We start from the raw sequence: 22,073 nt of genomic DNA on the forward strand, positions 1-22,073 counted from the left end.
CTGGTTAGTGGCAAACCGTGCAGTCTTCCTTATGTATGAGTGTGTAATATAATGTGTGTTGTTCATCTGTCTTTGTCCACATTATGTGCTAAAGATGTCTTTTACACAGGCACCGTGATGATGACAGTCTAAAGATATGTATCTGGACGTAGGGGATGGAAAGCCCTGAGGTATTGGGCACTAGGGTCCTGTCAGGAGACCTGCCAGGGACTAAAGGTTTAATTATGGGAGTGGGGGGTTCTGCGTAAGGAGAGCCTCAGTCCTTCATGCCAAGGGTGTGGCTGGCTTTATATCAAAGAGTCAAAAGTATTTGGCTCAGCCGATTAATCTCTCTCTCTCTCCCTCTGTCCTTCCGTCTCTCTTTTCCTTTTCTCTCAGATGGTGAACTCTATGCTGGGGTCTACATTGACTTCATGGGAACAGACTCTGCCATCTTCCGTACTGGGAAACAGACCGCCATGCGTACAGACCAGTATAACTCCAGATGGTTAAATGGTAAATAAATAAATGGCTTCTTTGGCACTCGAGATATGTGTTATACAAGAGCTTGTTTATGCTATTAAAACTACTGTGCTGTAATTTATGCATGAGATGGCACGGATTTGAAAGTACCATTTGTCAACATGTGAGCCAAAACTATTGAAAAAGTTTAATAATATTTATGTTTACAAAATCTAATCCTTTAATAAACACGAAATGCAGACAGTTTGTAAATGATATTAACCAGATGTTCAGTGAAATGAATCTCCTCCTAAGCTTCTCGCACTCCTCTGTCTCCTTCTCCCAGACCCTTCCTTTGTCCATGTGCAGCTCATCCCTGACAGTGCAGAGAGGAATGACGACAAGCTGTACTTCTTCTTCCGTGAGACGTCTGCTGAGATGGGCCAGAGTCCCGTGACTCAGGCCCGCATCGGTCGGATCTGCCTGGTGAGCACAGCCTCAGAATGGAGTGTACTAATAATGAGGCCACGTTCACCTCAGAACTGTCAAATAACATGTGACATGCACAACATGACAAATAAACCCTAGTTTCATTAAGAAAGGGAAAAGGAACCAATTTCGTTGGGACTTTCTGGGTGTGGAACTACTTGTGTTAGCTTAACACTAACTCGCTGAAATCCACATGTCTATTTAACCTTCCTGTGTACAATGCATGCCTCTGTCCATGAGATGGTACTCTGACCTAAGACCCCATGATCCTCTGACCTCTCCTGACTGGTAGTCTTAAAAAAACTCTAAAGGATGTAGTATATTAGGTATTCAGTTAACAGCATGGTAAAGTCCAGAGCCTCTAAACCAGCCCAGCAGCCCTTCGACATCAGTATTCTCTAGTGTCTGTGGTAATTAACCACACACTGTCTTAATAAAAGCACGGCCCTGACCTTCTACCCCAGAGCTACAAATTGAGAAGAACAGCAAAAACAGGGAATGTGTTTGTCCCTGTAGGGTAAACTTGGAGCTTAGGGTGCATCTTTCTGGTCTTAGCTTACAAACATGGAGAGCGTAGTGTTTATTCAGTTAGTCACCGTGTGTGTGTGTGCGTGCATGCTCCAGTTCTTCCGCAGCTCACCACTGTGTTTATTTGAATAGGTGAGGCGGTGACCCTGCACACAAACACTCATTCCCCTCTCAGTGTTTTTTACACTGGTCCCCAGGGATGCTGTTCTATCATTCTCACTTCCATACACATCTGGATGTTCTTAATGCCGTTCACTTTATTGGCTCTATACACTCCTCGTACCCCAAAACATGAACAACTGTACAGCGTAATTGCTCTAAAAATGGAGTACAAAGTTTGTGAAAACAATTTCAAATCCCATCTAGGGATTTATTCCAAATACATGTGTGTGGAAGGTAGTGTGCAGTATGTACAGGCCTACAACAGTCGTGTGGGTATTAAAATGATATATGTGGTGAAAACAATTTATTACGGCAATATTTTTTAAATATATGACACGGCAGTGTGTTTTCCCCCTCAAAGTGGAACGTGCTTTAAGGAGAATGTGTTGGTTAAGGAGGAGGAAACCTCTAAATCACATCTACTGGGTTTGGCTGTCCCTCAGTAGACTGGAATTTGGCCCTGCTCCATGACAGATGGGAGAGGCTCTAAATAAGAGGAGACAGTGTTTACCATCTCATCCCCCCACAACTAAGCATTTCTCAATGTTTTGCAGGGCCGCTCTCAAAACCGACCTGCTTTTTAAAATATGTACAATGTATGTGGGTGGCTCCACCTGTTTGTTTTTGGTGGGAAGACAGAGGATGTGAGTGTGTGTGTGATGAAGACTGTGTTTTCTCCCCCCTCTTCCTCCCCCTCTCTCGCTGCAGAATGATGACGGTGGACACTGCTGCCTGGTCAACAAGTGGAGCACTTTCCTGAAGGCACGGCTCATCTGCTCAGTGCCGGGGGCCGACGGGATCGAGACACACTTCGACGAGCTCCGTGAGTTCTCCTTCCTCCCCTTTACTGTGGTTTCATCCGCTATCCACATCAAAGTAAGGAGCGAGGAATCAGACAGCCTGTTGAATATCTTGAGGTTTCTCGTTGGTATTAAAACTGTGTCAAATAGAGACCAGTTAAAGATGATGGTGTTGGAACGGACTCCAGACCAGTTGCAGGGGTGTCTGATTGGGGGTCTGATTGGTGTCACACTTTTTCTCCATCCCCATAGCTGATTAATCAAATAGCATTCTGAACTGAAGCTCATGATTTGTTGATTATTGGAGTCAGGTGTGTTAGCTGGGGCTGGGGCAAAACGGTGACACTAATCAGACCCCTGAGGACTGGAAATGCCCACTCCTGATAGAGGAACTAGTTGGTGTTGCCTGTCTTTTATAACCCTGCTTGCACTATCCACCCAGGCTCATCTAAGGCCAGTTTTAGCTCTGCATACCACCACCTGACAAGTGCCCGACTACACTGCGCTGCACTGCACACAGCCCAGTCTCTGTCCCATATGGCAGCCTCTTCCATTACACAACCTTCTCTCAATCCTCCTGTGGCCCATATGGCATGCTGTAATGGGAATTGCGCGCCCTCCGGTACTATAGTTGTTATTTTCTTTCAAGATGTCTCAAACAAAAGGCTCCTTTTTCCTTGCTGTGCAGTAAAAGGTGTCTGGGAAGCACTCCCATCCTGTAATAGACTGGATATAAGGGGCTTGCTGCCTCGTGGCAGACAGATCAAGTAGCCAGGCAGGACTGTCAAGTCCATTACCATGTCTTTCTATCTCTGTCTCACTGCTTCTAAATAGAATGTTGGAGTGATAAGAGTTCTGATTATTCTATGACCGAGCCTACAGTTGACAAGTCCTAACCTCAAGAATGAAAACCTTGTGTTACTTTCTATTTGACCTCTGTTTTTAGTCCCAGAGTGCACTCTTGCATTATGCCTAATTGAACTACGTTGTAGGTTATGGTTGATTTATTCTGCTTGCGTGTGCATTAGTCTTGTAAGTTTTTTTTCTCTCAGTAACGTTGCCATCCAAAGTTTTTATGCGAGTTAAGTAATATCGTATATAAAACAAAATCACTACAGCTGCGATGGAAACAGTAAGTTTCGGTACAATTGTATAAATGCCGACAGATAATTTGTTAGATACGCGAGAAATGGCGATAGAAATGCCTTTATCCGCAAATATTGACATAACAACCATCATATCGAAGTCAACTTGGAGTCACGCGATGACATGGCCTGTGGTCCTCCCACTACGACTCGGGAAACCATGCAGTCTATTAGGCTAAAGATGAAATAATTTACAGAGAATTTCACAGGGTGGTGAAAGTGCACAGTGATCTTGTTCTCCTTTCCAATAATGGGGGGGCAGGACCAACTTCTGGGAACCCTGGTCTAGAGCGCACATGCCTCATCCAGTAGGCACATTTGCTTTTTAATGCAACAGTTTTTGTGACTAAACTATTGGTAGAGTTTAAAATGAAACACATTGAACTTTCGATTTTTATTAAGAACATGGAAGCGAAAAAGTACTTTTTGTGTGCACTAAGTCATCACACACTTTATCTGCAACAAGTCAGTTTGGTGGAAACACACCACTTGTTGGAAAATGCACATATTTTCTTTATGCAGATTTTAGAATGTTTGCATGAAAATCTGCCTCCAATTGTATGGAAACCTAGCTACTGGTGCTATATAACCATTTTGCCCAAGTAAATGAAAGGATATCCAAACCATGAGTAGCGTACTCTACGGTTATAAATGACTTTGTGTCTTTATTAGTCGGCTCATTGTTGACACAGACATGCCGTGCACACTGGGTTTAGAGGAGTGTGGAGAGCTGGCACTGGTTCACATGTACAGTGCACCGTTCAGGATATTACTTTAATAAAGCTGTAAATGTGTAAAGACACGGGCTGTTGCAGTCTCCTAATGAACAGTGCAGACTCAGCTTAGCCACAGGCTGTCCATACAGTACATCCATACAGTACATCCCGAACTAGGAAGCAAAGGTCAGACAGACCTGATGCCAGTGGCCACTGCCCACACTTTCCAGGTACTGTACCCCCAGGAAGTGCATGTGTTTAACTGGGTATAGGTGCGCTCCATGCCAAGGCTCCAGTTTACTGATGGGTTATAATGTCTGGTCTAAATACGGGTGTAGGATCTTCATTTGAGCCAGTTTGCTACAGCAGGAAAGTAATCCTGCGGCAACAGGAAATGTGAATTATTATGTGGATTATATATATATATATAATCCACATAATAATTCACATTTCACACACATGTGTGAAATGGCTGATCCAACTTTGATGTAATGTCCTTAAAACAAGTAAAAAAAAAATATATATATATATATATGCTCAAAAAAATAAAGGGAACACTTAAATAACACATCCTAGATCTGAATGAAAGAAATAATCTTATTAAATACTTTTTTCTTTACATAGTTGAATGTGCTGACAACAAAATCACACAAAAATAATAAATGGAAATCCAATTTATCAACCCATGGAGGTCTGGATTTGGAGTCACACTCAAAATTAAAGTGGAAAACCACACTACAGGCTGATCCAACTTTGATGTAATGTCCTTAAAACAAGTCAAAATGAGGCTCAGTAGTGTGTGTGGCCTCCACGTGCCTGTATGACCTCCCTACAACGCCTGGGCATGCTCCTGATGAGGTGGCGGAGGGTCTCCTGAGGGATCTCCTCCCAGACCTGGACTAAAGCATCCGCCAACTCCTGGACAGTCTGTGGTGCAAAGTGGCGTTGGTGGATGGAGCGAGACATGATGTCCCAGATGTGCTCAATTGGATTCAGGTCTGGGGAACGGGTGGGCCAGTCCATAGCATCAATGCCTTCCTCTTGCAGGAACTGCTGACACACTCCAGCCACATGAGGTCTAGCATTGTCTTGCATTAGGAGGAACCCAGGGCCAACCGCACCAGCATATGGTCTCACAAAGGGTCTGAGGATCTCATCTCGGTACCTAATGGCAGTCAGGCTACCTCTGGCGAGCACATGGAGGGCTGTGCGGCCCCCCAAAGAAATGCCACCCCACACCATGACTGACCCACCGCCAAACCGGTCATGCTGGAGGATGTTGCAGGCAGCAGAACGTTCTTCACGGCGTCTCCAGACTCTGTCACGTCTGTCACGTGCTCAGTGTGAACCTGCTTTCATCTGTGAAGAGCACAGGGCGCCAGTGGCGAATTTGTCAATCTTGGTGTTCCCTAGCAAATGCCAAACGTCCTTCACGGTGTTGGGCTGTAAGCACAACCCCCACCTGTGGACATCGGGCCCTCATACCACCCTCAGGAGTCTGTTTCTGACCGTTTGAGCAGACACATGCACATTTGTGGCCTGCTGGAGGTCATTTTGCAGGGCTCTGGCAGTGCTTCTCCTGCTCCTCCTTGCACAAAGGCAGAGGTAGCGGTCCTGCTGCTGGGTTGTTTCCCTCCTACGGCCTCCTCCACGTCTCCTGATGTACTGGCCTGTCTCCTGGTAGCGCCTCCATGCGCTGGACACTACGCTGACAGACACAGCAAACCTTCTTGCCACAGCTCGCATTGATGTGCCATCCTGGATGAGCTGCACTACCTGAGCCACTTGTGTGGGTTGTAGACTCCGTCTCATGCTACCACTAGAGTGAAAGCACCGCCAGCATTCAAAAGTGACCAAAACATCAGCCAGGAAGCATAGGAACTGAGAAGTGGTCTGTGGTCCCCACCTGCAGAACCACTCCTTTATTGGGGGTGTCTTGCTAATTGCCTATAATTTCCACCTGTTGTCTATTCCATTTGCACAACAACATGTGAAATTTATTGTCAATCAGTGTTGCTTCCTAAGTGGACAGTTTGATTTCACAGAAGTGTGATTGACTTGGAGTTACATTGTGTTGTTTAAGTGTTCCCTTTATTTTTTTGAGCAGTGTATATACTACCGTTCAAAAGTTTGGTGTCACTTAGAAATGTCCTTGTTTTTGAAAGAAAAGCACATTTTTTTGTCAATTAAAATAACATCAAATTGATCGGAAATACAGTGTAGATGTTGTTAATGTTGTAAATGACTATTGTAGCTGGAAACAGCTGATTTTTAATGGAATATCTACATAGGGGTTCAGAGGCCCATTATCAGCAACCATCACTCCTGTGTTCCAATGGCACGTTGTGTTAGCTAATCCAAGTTTATCATTTTAAAACCCTTTTGCAATTATGTTAGCACAGCTGAAAACTGTTGTTCTGATTAAAGAAGCAATAAAACTGGCCTTCTTTAGACTAGTTGAGTATCTGGAGCATCATTTGTGGGTTCGATTATAGGTTCAAAATGTCTAGAAACGAAGAACTTTCTTATGAAACTCATCAGTTTATTCTTGTTCTGAGAAATGAAGGCTATTCCATGTGAGAAATTGCCAAGAAACTGAAGATATCGTACAACGCTGTGTACTACTCCCTTCACAAAACAGAGCAAACTGGCTCTAACCAGAATAGAAAGAGGAGTGGAAGGCTCCGGTGCACAACTGAGCAAGAGGACAAGTACACTAGAGTGTCTAGTTTGAGAAACAGACGCCTCACAAGTCCTCAACTGGCAGCTTCATTTAATAGTACCCGCAAAACACCAGTCTCAACGTCAACAGTGAAGAGGCGACTCCGGGATACTGGCTTGCTCGGAGCCCTGACCTCAACTCCATCGAACACCTTTGGGATTAATTGGAATGCCGACGAGCCAGGTCTAATCGCCCAACATCAGTGCCCGACCTCACTAATGCTCTTGTGGATGAATGGAAGCAAGTCCCCGCAGCATTGTTCCAACATCTAGTGGAGAGCCTTCCCAGAAGAGTGGAGGCTGTTATAGCATCAAAGGGGGGACGAACACCCCCTCGTTGAACATCTCATTCCAAAATCATGAACAGGTGTCTACATACTTTCTGTCATGTAGTGTATTTTGTAGGGGGTGTTAGGGCTGACATTTTAAAGTGGAAATTACAAACTTTAGAAGCCTTTTTAAACCTTGAATGCCACTAAAATTCTCAGCAACAAAGAAGTGATCAAATGAAGATCCTACATCTGTCGGTCCATGCTCAGGTTGTGGTGTTGACAGGTGAGAATAAGGACGGAAGGATTAATCCAGTACTGCAGGGTAACAAGTTCTATGTGCCTTCTACACTGAACAAAAATATAAATGCAACGTGATGGTCCCACCCATGTTTCATGAGCTGAAATAAAAGATCCCATAAATGTTCCAAATGCACAAAAAGCTTATTTCTCTCAAATGTTTTGCACAAATGTGTTTACATCCCTGTTAGTGAGACAAAATAATCCATCGACCGGACAGGTGTAGCACATCAACAAGTTGATTAAACAGCATTATCATTGCACAGGTGCACATTGTGTTGGGCACAATAAAAGGCCACTCTAAAATGTGCAGTTTTGTCACACAACACAATGCCACACATGTCTCAAGCTTTGAGGGAGTGTGTTATTCGCATGCTGACTGCAGGAATGTCCACCAGAGCTGTTGCCAGAGAATTGAATGTTCATTTCTCTACCATAAGCCAATGTCGTTTTAGAGAATTTGTCAGTACGTCCAACAGGCCTCACAACCGCAGACCACGTGTATGGTGTCGTGTGGGCGAGCGGTTTGCTGATGTCAACGTTTTCAACAGAGTGCCCCATGGTGGCGGTGGAGTTATGGTATGTGCCTGGATAAAGAGAACATTTTCACTCTCTCTATTGGTGTAGTAGTAAAGTAAAGAGGACCTTGGGGTAATTATTGTGAACTTTGATGAGCCTTCCAGCCCAGCTGTATTCCTTGTGTGGCAACAGTTTTATGTGTGGCTGCTGTTAGCTTGGGACGCCAGAGACCCAGAGATTTTGACAGTTGGAAAGAGTTAAAATTTTGGCTCTACTTGAGAACTTGCACCCAAATGACCCCCAGTAAATTGAAACACAAGGTAGAGGCCCTTATCCAGGCACATGTGCTTGTATTCCATGTCAAAAATGAATAATGCAAAGCAATTATAGAAATGGATACTGTAAAGGTTTAGATTGTATGGTTTTATATAATTAAGGAAGTGCATTGCATGAAATTGAGCATCAACAATATTTACACGTTTGAAGTTACTCTAATCAATCTCACTGCTTCAACATTCCGCAGGTACCTGCGCATGGATTTCACAGAGAAGACTTTATGAGAGATGAACAAGAGTGGTAGAGGGAAAGCAAGACTGAAAGAGAAGGGGGAGAGGTAGAGGGCAATATCAGGCTAAGCTCTAGGAAAAATACATTCTTACTTTTGAGGAAACGAAAAATGTAAAGACAAGATTTTTATTGCCTTACAAAAGTAGGAAGGTGAAAGGGCAATTTTGGAGTCTGGATTCATTCACAGCTCTTACTAACATGCAAGTGAGAAGCCTTCCTGTTGCCAACTCTTCACTGCCTTGTCAGAATATTTCTAATTCAAATCAAGTAGCTTATCTCATAATAATAATTACATTTTTGGGGGACAACCGACTCGGACAGCCAACTGTATTGAGCTAATGATAGCTCTGGTTTTCTGGCTGTTTGCTATTGCAGTGTAGTCTACGGTATCTGATTCATCACTTCCTGTAGTGGAACAGCTGTGTTTCTTGGTGGGGCTCATCTGTTATATGGCAACCCTGACAGCCTTTCTCTTTGTATTCTATTAAGTATGTCGAATTGCTAATCCTAGTGAATAACAATGTGCCCAGTCTACGCAAAAGGAAGAATTGTAGACTCTAGGACATGCAGAATTTATCATACGTCTCATTGGTGTCCATTGCATGGTAATGCTTTCAATTCGAGTTCTCACAGGCTCTTCACAGGCTCTTGCATGTAGACATGCAGTGTCTTTATCCTCTGGCCAATGGCCATTCCCCTACTACACACAAGTAGTCGGACTTACTATTGAGTTCTGTTCTTTGAGGTGGATGGGACTCCTGAGAGGAGACTGTGGGCCACTCAGAAAGCAGGCCAGCGGGGAGAGACTATCACTATTGGCCGGAGGCCAATCAGATCTAAAGTAGGTCTCCTTCTGCAGCCACCTGGGCTCCAACCAGAAATAAACTGGCCAAATCGTGTGTAGTTTCTCTCTGGGACCCCCCAGAGGTATGATTCCATCTTCCTCTAAGGCACGTGTCAAACTCATTCCACGGGGGGAATGTCTGCAGGTTTTCACTCCTCCATTGTACTTGATTTGATTAGTTAAGGTCACTGATTAGTAAAGAACTACCCTCACCTGGTTGTGTAGGGCTTAATTGAAAGGAAAAACAAAAAACCAGCAGACACTAGGCTTGAGTTTGACACCCCTGCTCTAGGGCTTAGAACAAAGCCCAACTGCCACCCCTCCCAACCTTGGACAGAGGAAGTGGAAAGTGTCTGTTCGTCACATATTAAATAACTCAGATTCTGGAGAAAACTCTCAGGTGACACAGCAATCATGTTGTCTCACTCAAGCCTAGACACCTCAGGCAACTGTGTGGGTTTCATTGCTATTTCCATAGCTGTATATCTTTATATGGTGTCCCAGTTTGGTCTATTTTATTAATTGTTCTGCATACATAGATGCTCAATAATGAGTTTCATTTACCCTCTGGGTTCAGTTGGGAATATCCACTCATGGATAGAATGCTTACTGTTCAAAGGTGTGGTCTCTGAAGCACCTTGTCTTTGTTTTATCAAATATTGTACTGTACAGACAGTACTCTAGCCTTCACCTTGGCCTAGGGAGGAATCCTGTGGACTTTGTCTCTGTTAGTTTCCTGTTGCTCCGTCAGCAGTATGATGGATGTCAGTCGTACAGCCCTGGAGGAAGAAGCTAGCCACATCTTCTCCTCCTTTCATTTTGACCCCATCCTCACTGCTAGGCTAGTTTATCTCCAATTCCATCAAGCCCACTGCATTTTTTATTTAACTAGGCAAGTCAGTTAAGAACAAATTCTTATTTACAATAACGGCCTAGGAACAGTGGGTTAACTGCCTTGTTCAGGGGCAGAACGACAGATTTTTACCTTGTCCACTCGAGGATTCAATCTAGCAACCTTTCGGTTGCTGGCCCAACACTCTAACCACTAGGCTACCTGCCGCCACTGCATGACTGTGGTCCGGTCACACAACGTCTTCAAGCAACACAAAGCTTGACATTAAATTCAGATTAGAAGTTGAATCGTTACATGTAGTGTTGCAGGTCTAATCACAGGGTACAGTGAAAATGTTAAGCTCCGAGCTCCAACAATGCAGGTCAAAGTGAAATAGAAACGATTCATGTGATGATAAAGAGAAATGAAATGCATGCCTCTGATCTCTGACCTGCCCTCTAAAAGAGGAGAGGAGAGACATTGTGTGCATTTGCTCCTCCTGTTTGACATCCCTAAGAGCAGAGCTGTTCTGATGGGAGTTCAGGTTTTGCCAAAAGGTGTGAAAAGCGAAGGGCGGATTGACTGGACCTCTGTAAACACTAGCTTCTCTTTGCACTGACGTGATTCTTGCTGTGTATCTCTTTAAGGAGACGTTTACATACAGCCGACCCAGGATACCAAGAATCCTGTTATCTACGGAGTCTTTTCCGTCTCGGGGTGAGTGGTCAAAATTGTTTTCAGAAACTTTTATTCGAAACATTGAAGAATAATTATTTAAATACACTTTCGTTGTCATATGATGTCCCTATTAGTTGTTTCAGTTCTTAACCCGATGAACTGTCTGTCTCTCCCCTCTCCACACAGCTCAGTGTTTAGGGGCTCAGCAGTGTGTGTCTACTCCATGGCAGACATCCGCCAGGTCTTCAATGGGCCCTTCGCCCACAAAGAAGGGCCCAACTACCAGTGGGTCGCCTACACTGGGAAGATCCCCTACCCTCGACCTGGGACGGTGAGCCTCACCCTCCCATGACCATGAGTGTTAATACCAAACCAAGCTGGCATAACAGACACTTAGACTTGAAATAGAAACCATCTGTCTGTCAAGCAGGACACAAACATTAGCCTCCATAGCCGTGTTCTCCTGCTATAAGAGTCCTCATGTCTCCCATGATGATGCTGTGGATAAGTGGTTGTTGTTGTTGTTTCTGTGGTGAGAGGCAAAGTTTTAATGTTCGTTTCATTTGCAACCACAGTGCCCTGGTGGAACGTTTACCCCCAACATGAAGTCCACCAAAGACTACCCAGATGAAGTCATCAACTTCATGAGGAACCACCCCAACATGTACAATGCAGTGTACCCAATGCATAAGCGCCCCCTGGTGGTCCGGACCAACGTGGACTACGAGTTCACCACCATCACTGTGGACCAGGTGGCCGCCGCAGACGGGAACTATGAAGTGCTGTTCCTGGGAACTGGTGAGTTGTCAGTAGTCTATATACACGTGAAATATAGTAGGCCTACATAAAGTCACATTAGCGTTACTTTCTATAACTCTTTGTACAATGTCCAAGGATGCTCAACAGATTTCCTTCTGAAAGGAATACAAAGGAGTAAACTTCCGCCAGATGGACCTGGTGTCTTTCCCACTATCATTTATCACCAGGAGAAAAGCTTCTGACCCCTTTTTGTCAAAATGGATGTTTAACCAATAAACAGGGTCGTCCTTTGCGTCATTCACTTGAAGTAAAAGCTTTGGAGTTCTCTACCTGCAGGGCAGGGGGAATGGGTGAGAGGAGGGGGAATGGAGGTGGGGGGTTACAGTAAAGAAATCCATTACACTAATCTCACCACCTGCATAGTGCAGCAGTAGAGATTTTACGTTTTTTTCTCCAATACGTACAGCACATTATCCCTTTTGTGTTCCGTCTTTGTTCTGCTCTGCGTCTCTTGGAGACTAAAGTGTTTTTAGACGAGTGCACCGTGCTCCACTGTGCCCGGAGTCAGTGGAATGTCTCTCCTTTGAGCCGCCGTCAGGAGCACGCATTCATCGCTGCGTTGGGGCACATTGAGAGTCATAATAAATCTCAGGTATCCTGCACTCAGGAAAGCCTGGGTGCAGAAATCAAACATGCCATTCTGTTGGGGAGCGGCTGGGCTGTCTGGGGGAAATTCCTACCTTTGGGCTCCTGTAGAACGGGACGCAGGGAGGAAGAGGAGAACGTTATGATAGTTGACATGCAGTACTAAGCAAGTGAAAGAGAGGATGTTCATATAGGGGAGCACAAAGGTGAACACTGAGAGAGAGCTGTCTGAAAGAGGTGAAGAGTACTGAAGTATAAAGCCTGATGGAATGAGCAATGAGGATTAACCTTTACATAAGCAGACTGAGAGGGGGCTATAGTGAGGGCTGTTTGATTGACAGGCAGCAAGGCAGGGTAGTGTCAAGCCACAGTAGGTGTGTGTAGTAATATTAACTCTCAGGTGTTTCCCTGGGCCACAGACAGGGGGACGGTTCAGAAGGTGATTGTTCTGCCCAAAGACGACCTGCAGACTGAAGAATTGGTCCTGGAGGAGGTTGAGGTGTTCAAGGTGAGCACTCACTGTCTTTCTTCTGTCTGTCTCTCTCTCTCTCTGCCTATATCCACGTCTATTTTCAATAAAGATACTTTAGAAGACTCATCAATGCATTGTCTCCACATTCCAGGTTCCAACTCCAATTACAACAATGAAGATTTCGTCCAAAAGGGTAAGCATGTCTGTATAAGCTTACCTAATAGTCTTAGAAATCACTTACAAATGTCCTTATTTTTTAAGAAAAGCCCAAAAAATTGTCCATTAAAATAACATCAAATTGATCAGAAATACAGTGAGTGTTTGACGAGACTGACGAGTTTCAGAAGGAGGTTCTTTGTTTCTGGCCATTTTGAGCCTGTAATTGAACCCACAAATGCTGATGCTCCAGATACACAACTAGTCTAAAGAAGGCCAGTTTTATTGCTTCTTTAATCAGAACAACAGTTTTCAGCTGTGCTAACATCATTGTAAAATGGTTTTCTAATGATCAATTAGCCTTTTAAAATGATTAACTTGGATTAGCTAACACAACGTGCCACTGGAACGCAGGAGTGATGGTTACTAACAATGGGCCTCTGTACCCCTATGTAGATATTCCATTAAAAATCAGCCGTTTCCAGCTACAATAGTCATTTACAACATTAACAATGTCTACACTGTATTTCTGATCAATTTGATGTTATTTTAATGGACAAAAAAATGAGCTTTTCTTTCAAAAACAAGGACATTTCTAAGTGACCCCAAGCTTTTGAACGGTAGTATATATTTTGAAGGATAAAGAGGAGGGAGTGAATTAAATGAAGGGAAATTATTTAAGAATGCCATGAGCTACCTATATGAAGCTGTTGAACTAATGTTTCCCTTCATAATTCATAGAATGCCTGCAGTCTGGTCAAAACAATAAAAAGAGAAATATGGTAAACGCATTAAGTTAGTGTTGTCTTTCGCTGTGGTTAAAATAGTTGGCCTTGGATACATGACATGACATCCTTCTTAGAAAGGGTTACAATTTTACACAGGCTGCCAAGAATGATGAATTCAAAACAGCTGATCGTAAAAGCTGAAGGTGCATATTCCTGGGACAATGGAAATCTTAGTTATACAGTAAAGATGAGCTTTCCCAGTGTGCTCGCAACTCTTCCAAGTAGCAAACTATATTTACATGTGTTTTAATAGTTATATTATCATATTACATTGTTATAGCTTTGACCGACTCTTGGCCACTGTAACCCTCTGCACTGAGACTTGATCTGTGGTAAATATTGGATATTCCCCTACTTTATCCAGCTGGGATCTCACATCCTCCTTTGCGTTCTACTCTCACAGCAACAGCTCTACGTGTCTTCTGAGCTTGGTGTGACCCACCTGGCCCTCCACCGCTGTGATGTGTACGGGGAGGCGTGTGCTGACTGCTGCCTGGCCCGGGACCCCTACTGCGCCTGGGACGGAAAGTCCTGCTCCCGCTACTCCACCTCGCAGAAGAGGTGAGCATCAGCATGAGCTGCTCAGAATGGCTCTATAGATTGTAAATGACTTTATACTGTAGATTGTTGAATGGCTCTACAGATTGTAAATGGATTTATACTGTAGATTGTTGAATGGCTCTACAGATTGTAAATGGCTTTATACTGTAGATTGTTGAATGGCTCTATAGATTGTAAATGGCTTTATACTGTAGATTGTTGAATGGCTCTACAGATTGTTGAATGGCTCTACAGATTGTTGAATGGCTCTACAGATTGTTGAATGGCTCTACAGATTGTTGAATGGCTCTATAGATTGTTGAAGGGCTCTATATATTGTTGAATGGCTCTACATATTGTTGAAGGGCTCTACAGATTATTGAATGGCTCTATATATTGTTGAATGGCTCTATATATTGTTGAATGGCTCTATAGATTGCTGAATGGCTCTATATATTGTTGAATGGCTCTATAGATTGTTGAAGTGCTCTATAGATTGTTGAAGGGCTCTATATATTGTTGAATGGCTCAATAGATTGTTAATTGGCTCTATAGATTGTTGAATGGCTCTTTAGAATGTTGGATGGCTCTTTAGAATGTTGAATGGTTATGTGGATTGTTGAATTGTTTCTATAGATTGGATGGTTGATGTATATGGATTGTTAGCTGGCTCTATAGATTGTTGAATGGCTTCCAGTATATGGATTGTTGGATGGTTGAAAAGCTCTATACTATAGGTCGTTGAATGGCTACTGCATGCAATGTTTTATGGCAGATTGTTGACTGACTCTATGGAATGTTGAATGGCTTTGCATTTGCTTGGTAATTTATTCTCTTCTCTTATTCGGGAATACTGGTCTGACCCCTTTAGACGCAGCCGGAGGCAGGACGTCAAGTACGGGAACCCCATCCGGCAGTGCAGGGGCTTCAACTCCAATGGTAAGACCAGTGTGTGCCAGAGGGTGGATGGAGTAGAAATTTTCAGTGGTGGTGAATACATCTCATTCATTCATTGACTTTATTTATGCCATCACACGGCAACATTTTCATCAAATAGATATGAAATAAAACATTGCTCTTTTGGATTTTTGGTCTTTGTGGGAAATTATACTGAATCTATGATTGCCATGGTGTCTTTCTCAGCTAATAAGAACACCTTGGAGATGGTGCAGTATGGGGTGGAGGGCAGCAGTAGCTTCCTGGAGTGCCAGGCCCGTTCTCCCCACGCCGCCATCAAGTGGCACCTGCAGAGGGACAACAGTGACCGCCGGAAAGAGGTGAGTGGCCATCTATGACACACACAATATCACTCAAACTAGTATTTTTCCCAAAACACTGTTGCGATCTATACTCTCTGCCCATTGAGCCCAGACGTATTATATATATATATATATATATATATATATATATATATATATATATATGCCACCACTGCGACCTGTATGCTCTAGTCGGCTGGCCCTCGCTACATAGACCCACTGGCTCCAGGTCATCTATAAGTCTATGCTAGGTAAAGCTCCACCTTATCTCAGCTCACTGGTCACGATAACAACACCCACCCGTAGCACGCGCTCCAGCAGGTATATCTCACTGGTCATCCCCAAAGCCAACACCTCCTTTGGCCGCCTTTCCTTCCAGTTCTCTGCTGCCAATGACTGGAACGAATTGCAAAAATCGCTGAAGCTGGAGACTTATATTTCCCTCACTAACTTTAAACATCAGCTATCTGAGCAGCTAATCGATCGCTGCAGCTGTACATAGCCCATCTGTAAATAGCCCACCCAATCTACCTACCTCATCCCCATATTGTTTTGATTTACTTTTCTGCTCTTTTGCACACCAGTATTTCTACTTGCACATCACCATCTGCTCATCTATCACCCCAGTGTTAATTTGCTAAATTGTAATTACTTCGCTACTATGGCCTATTTATTGCCTTACCTCCTCACGCCATTTGCACACACTGTATATAGACTTTCTTTTTTTTCTATTGTGTTATTGACTCTACACTTGTTTATTCCATGTGTAACTCTGTGTTGTTGTTTGTGTCGCACTGCTTTGCTTTATCTTGCCCAGTTCGCAGTTGTAAATGAGAACTTGTTCTCAACTAGCCTACCTGGTTAAATAAAGGTGAAAAAAAAAAATAATAATAAAAAAAAAATATATGGGTTTTTGGTATACTATGACCTAAGGTAACTCAAACCATACATCACCTTCGTGACAGGGGATGTGATCTTGTTCAGATAAAGTGGGATTGGCTTAGGAGTAAATCTCCCACGAAGGACATGATGTTCCCCTCTGTCGACTGCACTTCTCATTCTGTTACATAATGATGCCGAAGGGTCTTCCTCAGGCTGCAGTATGTTTCATGTGAAAGCTGAAGTTGTCAGTCTATTGATGTATTACTGTTGTCAGTGTATTGATGTAATACTGTAATACAGCCATACAGATATGATAACCAGGTGGTTGGTTTTCAACCTGAAGGGATAAAGCCCAAACTGTCCCAGTACCCAAAGGGAGGGCCCATCCATAAAACAACATAAGACCTGCTCATAGTTTCTCACCCTGAAGCTATTCATTAAGTTTTATTGTGAAGCTATAGTGTAACGTCTGTTCTGTTTGACTTTTCGGTTGGATGCTGCCTTTCCCCATTGGCTCGGCTCAATTGGCTGGGCTGTTGCTCAGCCCATATGATTCTGGGTGTAAAAGCCGTCAGCAGCTAATCAAACTCTTGGATAGGTTTCAGGAATACATCGAGAGGCATTGGAAAACATCACTAGAGCACTTTTATTGAAGTGGAATTGACTGTCGTGATTAACTGCAGATCAATGTGGATCATGTTAGTGGAAGAATGTACAGGTAGACATAACACTGATATATTGATATAGTAGGTGGTTGGTGGTGCTGGGCTGCCGAACAGGAGATTAGCTGTCAGCTTGGCCTCTCCACTGATGTTACTACCCTGGCTTTACATCGTGCCTCATTTCATCATTGTAGATTCAAGTCATAACTCTCTCTCTCGCAGATGCGCTCTGACGGGCGAGTACTGAAGACAGAGCAAGGTCTGCTGCTGCGTTCTCTCCAGCCCTCAGACTCCGGGGTCTACCAGTGCACGGCCACAGAGAAGAACTTCAAACACACGCTGGTCAAGCTGCAGCTGGTGGTCCTGTCCGGCCGAGCCGTCAACAACGTCCTGGTGGAGGGTGGGGGACTGGGGCCATCTGCTCTCCAGTCCAGCGCCTGGACGCCCAGCGCGGGTCAATACAAGGACCTGCTGACCATCCTGAGCCAGCCAGAGATGGGCCTGATCAACCAGTACTGTCAGGACTACTGGCAGCTGGGAGACCCCATGATGGGAGCCATCAAGGCCAATGACATGAAAGAGCTCAAGGAGCAGAAGAAACCACGCAACCGCCGACATCACGGTGAGGGAGAAGACGAGGAGGAGGAGGTGGAGACATGAGGGGTCCCTCAACTCTCCCAAACTTCAACCGCACCCCAGGGAAACTGGGAAAGACTCAATTCAAGAGACTGACGAGGTGAAAGAAAATCAAAAACCACAAATAAAAGAAACGGAAGTGGAAAAAAAACAAGTCATACAAACAAACACAGCCCACATCCCTTTCAACAATAAAGTATATGATACACAGTATTTATTGTAGGTTGTATATAGTATCATTCTGTGGATTTCTTTGTACTTATAGAAAAATGCTCTTTGTGTATAGGTACCTTTTGGGTAAGTGTTATTGTATAATTGTTATTAATTGTATTATTGTTGTTACTGTCATTACAAAAATCTTAATCTTTCCATCTTTCGACATTGACAGCTCTGTTTGGAATGTAAACTCTGTTGGTAGAAAGCTGAAAGGGGTCATTGTGTAAACCGATACGTTAACCGAGGGTTGGGATAGATGGGGATATAATGGTTTCTTGTTTGCCTTGACTGAATGTCAATGCTCATATTCTCGGCTAACCAGGAATTGTTTGAACATACAGTAAATTCACAATCAGTGCATAAGGACAAAGACTCCTGACTCCAATTTCAGAGGATGCACAAATGGCCCCACTCATTGGCTAGGTGTCCATTCTCCCTGTGAACCTGTTGTCTAAATGTCTATGTTGAATACTGTTGTTGCTAGGCATAATTGGCTCCCGTAATAGGTTGATGGTATTTATTTTCGGCTTCATTGGTTATTCCTCACTGTACAGTATGTGCCATTAACTCAGGCAAACCAATTGTTCTAAATACAGTGTTGCCATGTAGCCTATGCATGAAATCATCTCTAGATTACCAGAGTCCGTGAAAAGGAGGGGGGGGGGTTGAAACTAAGGTTATTATTGAACGGCCAGGTCAATCGAATAGATTGTTTAACAAAGAATGAAAAAAGGATTAAAACCTTACCTTTCAGCAGCTACATTGTGGTAAATGACATTGTGAGAATCAGAAAGTAAACTTACTCAGAAGGGAAAAAAACACTGTAGATACTTATCAAAGATACATTTTAAGGATGTCTACGAGCGTTGTTTGGTTTATTTTGCGATCTAAACATCGAATGGGACTGAGTGTGAGGTACAGTAAAGGGTCAAGGTTGTGCACAAAGGGCATTATTCTCTTACCTTCAAATTATTCAATTGAATCTTATGGAAGGTGTAAGATATTCAAAACATTGGCCAGGGCCAAACCGAGCACACTTTGGCCAAATACATTTCCTTTTGGTCAACAAAAACAAAGCAGAATTCAGTTTGAGATCAAGCGATTCCAGAGAGGAAGAGGCGAAGCGAGAGGGAAAACTGGGCCCAAAATCTGTCTTCACCAGCAGGTGCCATTTTTTCTTATTTTTTTCCTCTCACCAAGCAAAGAGTTTTTGTATGGAGGTCAATGAAAGTGTCGAATTTGGTTAACAAAAAATGTAATGGCTTATTTGCTATTGTGGCTTATTTGATCGAACGGAAGTTTCGCAATGCTTAGGTTGTTACGAATGTACTGATATAAGTAGGACACGTCATATCCCAGCAACTTTGAGCCGGTGTTGTGCCTTTTATCACACTCGTATCTGCCTTCTCATTGGCTAAAATGGTCCCACCTGATATTGCCTCCTACCAACTACCTTCCATTTTTAAAGGCATTTATTTTCATTGTTAGAGAGGTCAATGGAGTATCTGATCAATATAATGGATAATCTATGGCAATGCCCAGATCACTTTCACTGAGCAGCCATGTTGGTTCAGACTAAGAGCCATCTCTTTTCATTTACCGGTGCGTTTGGATTCTTCGACTTTACATGTGAAAAAAATAAATGTCCTCCTTACACAACAAAACATTGTAACAACGTTGTGACAATAACCAAAATATTCATTGTGTGCATGAATATGTATTTGTACTGTAATTATGAAACAAAAAAAACTGTTGTAGTTTTTCTGTTCTTCAAGTGTACAGTATGGTCAAACGTCAGCAAAGGCATGAGGGACAGCCTCAGTGCAGCATAAAACAAAATGGAGGACAATTACTATGTGTAATGTACCGACAGATATTGATATGCTCTCTTTTCCACTCTTCACTATGGGATAGTATTCATTCCCAGAATAAAACCAGACGGCCCCTGTTACTCTCCTCCAGTTGAAAACAGGGTGTTACAGCAAAAAAATGATTGTACAATTTCTTGGTATTTTTACGGTGTCTTTTTTTTCTTTTGTTTTTGTATTTAGTTTTTGTGTTCTTTTTGCTATCAGTTAAGATTCAATGCACAGAGGTGATGTTATTGTAATGACTTGTGTAAATTACTTTCTCTTCCCTTTCCATTGTTGTTGCTGACTAATAAATTAAAGCTCTATATTTTATAAAATATAATGCTCTACTTTTATTCTGATGTATGGTGTGACGTTTCCATATTATATTTTGTGTATCACTCAGAAACTTTGGGAATAAATGTTCCAAGCTACCACAGAGAGAGAAGGATGAGCTACCAGCCATTTATGGCAGACAAGGTCATCATTGGCAGCTTGACTGACAGTGACGCTCTGTTATTATCTAAGATGGAACCCTGGGAGGAAATAGATGCGTAGAGCTTTTCTTCAACTGTAACATTTTTAGCATCTCCTCTCATATTTCAATACGGAATCACATGGCCTATACCCTCATTACTAGTAGATATCATGTTCACTATGATCAAATGGACTGTATGATTTGTTGTGGTCCTCAAGTACCGCCAACAGCACACATTGTTGTTGTAATCCCGGACAAAAACACCTGATTCAACTTGACAAGTTGACAAGTAGAATCAGATGTGCTTGTCCGGGGCCACAACAAAAATGTGATCTGTTGGAGGTACTCGAGGACCGGAGTTGGGAAACACTGCCTTAGAGGATGGCGCTGACTACAAGGCCATGGGAGACTGCATGGTTAAAGTAGGGCCTTGAGGATTTCCACACCTTGTAAAAGCCTAGACAGCTTAGGTTAGAAATGACCCTTACCAGGCAGCACCAGACTGAGTCACTTTCTCCATGACCGATCTAGCTCATGGCCAAACTGACACAGTAGACCCTTTTATACCTTGTTCTAACATGTCTGTTGTGCTGATCTTGTCCACATGCTGATTGTGCCCACATTTCTCGACAGGTGTAGACGCATTGTGATCTCATTGTGATTAGATCTTCCTGACCGCCTCTGGAGGTAGTCGAAGACGCATATTGTCTTTGAAGTGTAAACAAATCCGGACAACAAAAGCGTATACATTTGGCCAACGTCATGGTTGTCTCGCCCTGAAAAAAATCACAATGGCCAGCTGAATTAAGATCATGGTCTTCATTTGAAACCAATGGATCATATGCGGTATTCCACAACCAAATACTGCGTACAGCTCTGAATAAAACGGCCATATAGAATTAAGATATTTATGAAGAGATATCATCAATCCAGATGCTCAGATATTTTTAAGTGGGGACACGATCAATGTGGGCACCATCCAAAGTACTCATGCATAAATCATCAGATACATTTTTAAGTGTTTTGGAAAATAAAATATACTTGGATTTACCTGCATTAAGTACCAATTTCTGTTCGACAAAGGCAGATTGTAGCTCCGAAAGAGCCTTGTAAACCATGGGGGCAATAGCGTACACAACAGTGTCATCGGCATACAGGTGTTTGTAATTTGTTTTTGCAGATAGACCAATATTGTTTATATAGTCTTCCCTGTGGCTCAGTTGGTAGAGCATGGTGTGTGAAACGCCAGGGTTGTGGGTTCGATTCCCACGGGGGGCCAGTGCAAAAAAAAATATATAAAAAAAAAATGCACGAAATGGTATGAAATGTTTGCATTCACTACTGTAAGTTGCTCTGGATAAGAGCGTCTGCTAAATTACTAAAATGTAAATATACACAGTAAAAAGTACAGGACCTGGCAGATCAATGAACAGGGCAACAGTGTTTCCTTTTGTCCATACAATTTACCACATCAATTAAAGTGATGCAGCAGAGATGGTGTTATGACCTGACCTGAAAGCAGATTGATAAACACTTAGAATACAGTTCGTAGCAGATTGATAAACACTTAGAATACAGTGCGTAGCAGATTGATAAACACTTAGAATACAGTTCGTAGCAGATTGATAAACACTTAGAATACAGTTCGTAGCAGATTGATAAACACTTAGAATACAGGTCGTAGCAGATTGATAAACACTTAGAATACAGTTCATAGTA

At 43.0% G+C, this 22,073-nt stretch overlaps 1 protein-coding gene across 4 annotated transcripts in view; it reads left to right on the plus strand.

Moving 5' to 3' along the window:
* sema3fb (sema domain, immunoglobulin domain (Ig), short basic domain, secreted, (semaphorin) 3Fb) overlaps positions 1-21,404 on the plus strand; it is a 103,036-nt gene extending 81,632 nt beyond the window's left edge. For 2 of the 4 annotated variants that reach the window (XM_014166428.2, XM_014166430.2), the window contains 12 exons: positions 379-495; positions 788-927; positions 2,329-2,443; positions 10,981-11,050; positions 11,198-11,342; positions 11,587-11,809; positions 12,835-12,923; positions 13,039-13,080; positions 14,235-14,392; positions 15,228-15,310; positions 15,515-15,648; positions 17,397-21,404. In XM_014166428.2, coding sequence (XP_014021903.1) covers positions 379-495; positions 788-927; positions 2,329-2,443; positions 10,981-11,050; positions 11,198-11,342; positions 11,587-11,809; positions 12,835-12,923; positions 13,039-13,080; positions 14,235-14,392; positions 15,228-15,310; positions 15,515-15,648; positions 17,397-17,834 — 1,754 coding nt within the window. In that variant the 3' untranslated portion in view covers positions 17,835-21,404. The remainder of the gene's footprint in view (positions 1-378; positions 496-787; positions 928-2,328; positions 2,444-10,980; positions 11,051-11,197; positions 11,343-11,586; positions 11,810-12,834; positions 12,924-13,038; positions 13,081-14,234; positions 14,393-15,227; positions 15,311-15,514; positions 15,649-17,396) is intronic. The other 2 variants (XM_014166429.2, XM_014166431.2) reach the window with 1 other exon arrangement.
* The last annotated feature ends 669 nt before the right edge of the window (positions 21,405-22,073 follow it).

Source organism: Salmo salar, chromosome ssa22, assembly GCF_905237065.1.
Source record: "Salmo salar chromosome ssa22, Ssal_v3.1, whole genome shotgun sequence".
NCBI lineage: Eukaryota > Metazoa > Chordata > Actinopteri > Salmoniformes > Salmonidae > Salmo > Salmo salar.